At 50.1% G+C, this 6812-nt stretch overlaps 1 protein-coding gene across 1 annotated transcript in view; it reads right to left on the bottom strand.

Moving 5' to 3' along the window:
• Window positions 1-6812, bottom strand: part of Irf8 (interferon regulatory factor 8) — a 22408-nt gene that overhangs the window by 5089 nt on the left and 10507 nt on the right. The window contains exons 5-6 of the mRNA XM_031341595.1: window positions 5867-5972; window positions 4823-4870 (exon numbers count right to left, since the gene is read on the bottom strand). Of these exons, the coding sequence (XP_031197455.1) occupies window positions 4823-4870; window positions 5867-5972 (154 nt within the window). The remainder of the gene's footprint in view (window positions 1-4822; window positions 4871-5866; window positions 5973-6812) is intronic.

The raw sequence follows: 6812 nt of genomic DNA, 5'->3' as shown, positions 1-6812 counted from the left end.
CATTCACATACACATGAACCTACACACATATGAACACGTATTCATATACACATGCATCTCCACACACATGAACATAGGTGTGAACATGCATTCATGTGCACACATGCAAACACACACAGAGACAGAGAGAGACAGAAACAGAGAGAGGATAACTAGAGATATAGGAAGGCCGGGGAACTGCACCAAGTTCAAGACAAACAAGCATTGCCAATCTAATTTTTCATGAGGTGCCCCCTGGCTCTGGTTCCGCAGTCACCCTGGGCTCGGTGGCCTCTATTCAAGATGGGAAGAAACATCTACCTGTGAGAGTATCAATATCGACATCCTCACAAACACTGTGACCTGGGATTCCCTGGACTCAGATGGAAAGCCACTGTACAATCCTACACACAGCCTATCCTCCCAAAAGACCTCAAAGTGCTCCCTCCGCCTATGAGTGGCCCAGGAAGGAGCTGTGACTATAGGCTACATCCTCGACATCCCTTCCCTGTGTCACCTCCAGAGCAGGGTGCAGGTCAGAGGGGAAGTGTTTCCTCACACACATGATGTCCTGGCTTTCATCCTCAGCACCACAATGTAAACCCAGCAATCAATAAAATTTTTTAAAAAGAAGAGAGAAAAGCTTCAGTTTGGCACCAACAGACCATAATAATCCCAACGATCTTTTTGGAGGGAGACTTTGAACTTGAGCCGTGAGGCTGGAAACTTGCCAGCTCTGGATTTGGCTTTCGTTGACTTTCCTTTGCTTCGGCCTCTGCCTTCCTGTCTTAACTGAGGTGCTCTCTCAGGCAAGGACAACAGGATTCTAGACAAGGTTACAAAGTGAAAAGACAAGAAAAACACAATGCAGAGGGCCAGCGGCCTGACTGACAGTCAGTGTGGAGGTGGTGCTCCAGTGAGGGAAGCTGGGACATCAGAATAGCCCAGAGCTATGGGGTGGGCTGGCGCTGGAGAAGTTCTGTAATAGCTATAAACTGAATTCTCCACCATCAGCAGCCTTATGCATCCTAAGCTTCACCTGGCCACCTCAGACCAGTCCAGGCTTCTCTCTGAAGCCACACTAGTTGATAGCTCTCCAAACCCATGGTGTCCTAAAGCTGTGCAGTCACCAGCTACACCACTATCTGGTGCGGGCCTGTGTGGGTGACACCAGCAGCTCACCCCACATTTGATCCCAGGCCCACCATTAAAATCATGAGATCAGGATCTGCACCACTACCACCTACACTATCAGCATCATCAGCATCACCATCTGTACCAATCTCCTTCTGAACTGAATTCTAGCACTGCTTCCTCACAGCTGTGTGACTTGAGGCAAGCGGCTCCATCTCTCTGTGCCTGCCTTCCACCAGCAAGGTAGAGATGACAAGAGGGCCAGCTTTGAGGGGGTCTTTTCTTGAGACCACATGAGCCAGGGAAACGGGACAAAATAGGTTCCACAGATGAGACCCTTGAGACTACGCACTATAATCGCTGGTCTGCTCTGCAGGGATTGGGCGCATCCATACATCTGACCCCTGCGGGGCATCGCTGGTCACTGCAGCAATTTTGCAGGCTGAAGAGGTGAAGATGCAGACCCTGCCAGTCTGGCTGTTTGCTGGGGGAGCCTGGCCTTGCTCCCCACAACAGGCTGACTCCGCCTCACCCTGAAGTGCTGACACGCCAAAAAGACCTCGACATTTGACCCATTCCTTGTATGCACACAGGCTGGAAATAAACCGGCACCCTTGGGAGGACTGACTGCAGAGTGACACTGAGAGAGACTTGGGGCAGATGGTAAATACGGAGAGGGTTGCCTCATGCTTGAGCGCTTGATACTGAGGCAGGAGGCTTGTAATTTCATGACCATCTTGGGCTACACATCTCTCAAGACTGTTCTTAAAATAAAATAAAATAAAATAATAAAAACAAATAAAAATTTACAAGCCAGACCTCTGGGGTTTTCTCATAATAGGAAGTTTATCCTAGCCTGGTCTAAAGGCCCAGAACACTGGTACCACAGGGAAGCAGCTACCCTGGGATAGCCCTCAAGGCCAAGGCTCTACACAATGCCATGGTCTCCCCTACTCCTTGTGGTCCCCCTGCCTCACCCATCTCACCCCACGTCATCTCTGCAGTCAGGAAGCCCAGCTTCAGCTTATCTACAGAGACAGGGCATGTGATCTGGGTTCTGGAAGAAGAGCTCAGGCACCTGCTCCCCCAGCCATGGCTGAGGACACCTCGCTCCCTCACTTGTGCTGAGGCAGCTGTGCAAGGCTCAAGGATACTTCCTCCCCACAGCCTGACTTTACCTCTCACTCAGAAGGCCCCAGGTCTGGGCCCGGCCAGTGTGGCCCCAGAATGCACCAGTCAGCAGACTCTCAGGGCCACAGCCCAGAGCTGACAAGGCCAAAGGCTCAGCCTGTGACCTCAGGCCTCCTGTGAGTGGGATAAGGGAGCCTTGTGAGCAGGCTAGGAGGCAAAAGTCTGCGGACGCTTGTGCAAGCTAAGCTCTCCATCTGTAAGCCAAGTCTAAAAGGACCCCAACACACGGACAGGCCAACACTAGAGAGAGGGGTATTGTTTATTTGTGTTTTTCTTACTTGGCGAGCACCTGCCTCTACCTCTGTGATGGTTCCCACGGCTTCTCTTTGAGCCCCACTGAGCCCACCCTGAAACCAGACAGCACAGTGGCTTGTAGGACAGCACAGAGATGCCACCTATCTGACAGCAAGCAACAATGAGGATGGCAGATCCCCATTACAGGACCCCTCCCAGGGCCTGTGAAATGGGAAACAACCTATCTCCATAACCTAGAGGAGGTTGAAGGCATGGGAAGAAGAAAAGAGCCCACAAGAGTGTCAGCCTTGACTCTGGCACCCAAAATCACACTACAAACTCCAGCCATCACTACCACCATCAGTACCATGAGTACCACCACCACCATCACCATCTTATTACCAGAAAGTCACCTGTGGGAATAGCTTTTTTTCTGGAAACACATCTTGCCTTCAGAAACTGAACTTTTGCCAGGCTCTGCAACCAGGTTCATAATTTGCCTTGAGACCATTTAAAATTATGTCCTCGATCTGTCACTATACTTTGTTCTCTGCCTCTAAGAGATTCATGTAATCAACCTTACAGTGCCTCGACTGTCCCGTGAAATCACCTTTTACAACGCAAGTTAAATGCATAGCTTAAATCTTAAATATTGTACTCTTCCATGCCTATGATCCAGAATGGTGTCTGTATGTGTGTGTGTGTGTATCTGTGTGTATGTGTGTATCTGTGTGTGTGCACATGCACACATGTATACATATTATGGTAATCATTCACTGAAAACAGCCAATAGGTTAAAAGCAACCTTAAACAAAACAAACATCCCACAGAGTTGGAAGCCTCATGAGGGTACAAATCAATAACATGTCTGCAGCTCCAAATGCTATTCTCAGTCAGCTGGGGTCAGCAAAGTAACTCTTTCCCTCGAAAAACTCAAGATCTCTAATAAAAAAAATAATCCCTTAGTCCTTCCCCATACTGTACTCATTGTGCTATTCCATAAATACTGAACAAAGCACTTTGTTAGGCACAGACAGACATCAGACACACACAACAGAGAGACAAGATAACCCAGACCACAGAGGAGACAGCGAGAAGACACAGGGGACAGGGGACAGGGGACAGGGAACGGGGTGGGCGATTCAGATGTAGGCTCGCTCTTCATCTACAGTGCTCCAAGGGGAAGAATCATTTCATTCATTAAGGCAGCTGTAGAGAGGATTTCGTATGTCTGTATGGATGTTGTTCCTGTCAATAGTCAATCTGACAGCCTGTGGCTTAGGCAGGAAATAGGAAGAGGGACATCCGGGAGGGAGAAAGAATTCTGGGATAGGGCAAGGTGCAGGAGATTCTCCCGAGAAGATGTGATGAGAGGGACACATGGTACCTGGACACAGGTAACCAGTCACGTGGCAGAATGTAGATTAGAATAAATGGGTTGTTTTAGGTTATGATCCAGTCAGAGAAAAGCCTAGCTATATGGCCAAGGTATTTGTAAATATATTTTGAGTCTGGAAGCATGGGTCTGGGAAGAAGAAGCAGATCCAGCTTCTACAGACAGCACTGATGCAACCACATCATCAGCACCATCAGCAGCATCATAGCCATCAGCACCATCCACATCCACACCATCAGTATCATCTGCATCAGCACCACCAATATCCACACCAGCATTAGCACCATCTGCATCAGTACAACCACCTCTATGACTTTCACTACCGGCATTGGAAGTGAGAGGAGGTGACAGACCCTGCATGGGAGACACTGACCAGCTGTGTCCCTACTTGATCAAGTTAGTAACTGTACAGCACACAGATTCTCACAGCACTTCACACATGATGAGCTTGATGCTCCAAGAGGTCGGATCCCACCACGCAAGGCCAAGGCAGTAGAGCAGTCTACACTCCCTGGTGCACGGGTGCCTCTGAGGACACTCTTAGCTGACTATGACCACCTCGGGGAGATGTTCACCAAAGCTGGGCCACTTGTTTGCTCCCAAACCACACAGAACAAGGAGAAAGGATCAGTCTTCAGTCACACTTGTCCAGAGCACCTCACACATCATGGGGTAATTTTTTTGTTGTTGTTTTTTCAAGACAGGGTTTCTCTGTGTAGCCCTGACTGTCCTGAAACTCACTTTGTAGACCAGGCTGGCCTCAAACTCAGAAATTCTCCTGCCTCTGCCTCCCAAGCGCTGGGATTAAAGGCATGCGCCACCACTGCCCAGCTATGGGGCTATTTTCAAGCAGAGCCTACGCCACTCCTGCCCAGAGTGCCCTGGTACCTGAATGGTGTGCATCATAGGCAGCATACCCGGTCACCAGTGGCAGGCCTGTAAGCAGAGAAAAGAAAGGATGTGCCCTGCTGGGCTGGTGCTATGAGCAGGGAGGACCCAAGTATCCCTGGGTTATAGATGGGATGCTGACGATGCTGATGTCAATGCTGGTGGGCAGATCTCACTCTGTGTGAGACCCAGAAACCCACCATGGTGGAGGGGACTTCCTCTGTGCTATGGGTTCCTGTCATTGCGCTAAGCTTACTTCCTACCCCAAGGATCTGACCCTAATGTCACTGAGCTATACACAACAGTCGGGACTTGTCTCACGAGAGAGCTGGAGTCCCAGGCAGTTTTGCCAAAGGCACCCCTGCAGCACGAAGCCCCTGGAGGGACAACTAACACCCACAGCCTGGAAACCTCATAGTCCTGCAAGGCCAGCTGAGACCTCCCAGCAGCTCCTGTCTTCGCAGGAAAGAAGCAAAAGAGGAAACTGAGATGTCTGTGAGCCATAAAAGGTGCTCACACACTGAGGCAGGGCCCAGGAGAAAGACCCTCTAAGTCTCTACAGCCTGGGTGTACCTCCCAGGTACTAACAAAGGGCTGAATCCTTTATTTATCTTTTGGATCCCACCAGGCAGGTCCTGGTGCCCCATTTTTTTTTTTGGATGAGTAAACAGGAGGCACCACCAAGACATGAAAACTCCCCCAAAGTGGTTCCAAGCTACTGCCCACTCCTAACTGAGCTCCCCTTCCCCTCCGGAAGCCCTGGTTCTCTCTGGCTCTGGGGGTACCCTGAGAGCTGTGGCCTCCCTTGAGTCTTGGGGATGTTGGCAGACTCCTCTTAACTTCCTGGAGTACAGGAGCGGCCATACATAACTACCATTGTCGACCAAGACCCTTGTGCCTACCTGGGAGGCTACATTGTGGCTGTCTCAGTCCATGGCTGTGACTCAAGAGCCTTCCACAGGACATGGATCCTAACAGTGGTAAGTACCTCCTACCATAGCATAAGGAACCTAATGGTTGCTAGTGCTGGACCCCCACACTTACCTGCATTGGGCTGCTGGACCCACCAGTCAGGGAGGATCTGGCTCCTGCAGGCCTCTGGTGGGGATGGGCTCCTTTTGGTCATACCCATGTATTCATCCACAGAAGGCTGTAGGAGCAGGTGACAGAAAAGACTAGTTAAGTCATGGGTCACCAACACAGTCCTCCCTGGACTCCATGTTTGTAAAACCCAATATCAAAACACAACTAAATCCACAACTTTATCTCATGGGACAGAACCTGAGCTTCCATTTGCAACTCATCAGACCCAGAACTACAAGCCCACTGGGCTGGCATTCTAATTAGCCTTGGCTACAAAAGAGTTCACTGGCCTGTGGATGCTGGGAGACATGGCCTAGTTCTGGGGCAACCCTCTGGGGTGACACTGAGCCAATTCTATTGTGCTGAGAAAGTCAGTCAGAGACTTCAGGGGTCTTGGGCCTTCAGTGGTGGATGCATTCAATTAGGAGATGTCCTAAAACCTCTGCTTGTGACCCTGGCGTGACACTATAACCATCTACTGGCTCAGGAGAGTTGGCAATAAAGGTTTATACTGAAAACAAGACAAGGTGGGGGGGATGCAGAACCAAGACCACCCAGAACATCACAATGGCCATGTGCCACAGAGCTGGGCAGCTTGAGGTAGGTGATGCTGGCTGGCTGCAGTGCTTCACAGAAAGCTGCAGGCCACACAGCTGATAAGCCGTTGCTAACAAAAGTCTTGGTTTTGTTTTTATGATGTCACTGAGCTGGGCAAGCCAGGACTTTGTATACAAGAGGCAAGTGCTCTACCATGGAGCTAATCACCAGCCTTTTTCCCCTTTTGATTTCAAGGCAGGATCTCGAGAAGTTTTCTACTTTGAATTCATTCTGCAGCTCGAGCAGGCCTTAAACCCTCCTGCCTCTGCCTCTGCCTCTGCCTCTGCCTCTGCCTCTGCCTCTGCCTCTG

This window comes from Mastomys coucha, unplaced genomic scaffold (genome assembly GCF_008632895.1).
Source record: "Mastomys coucha isolate ucsf_1 unplaced genomic scaffold, UCSF_Mcou_1 pScaffold22, whole genome shotgun sequence".
Taxonomy (NCBI): Eukaryota; Metazoa; Chordata; class Mammalia; order Rodentia; family Muridae; genus Mastomys; species Mastomys coucha.
Note: the sequence above shows the minus strand (reverse complement) of the source record. Positions and strands in the feature narration are given on the sequence as shown.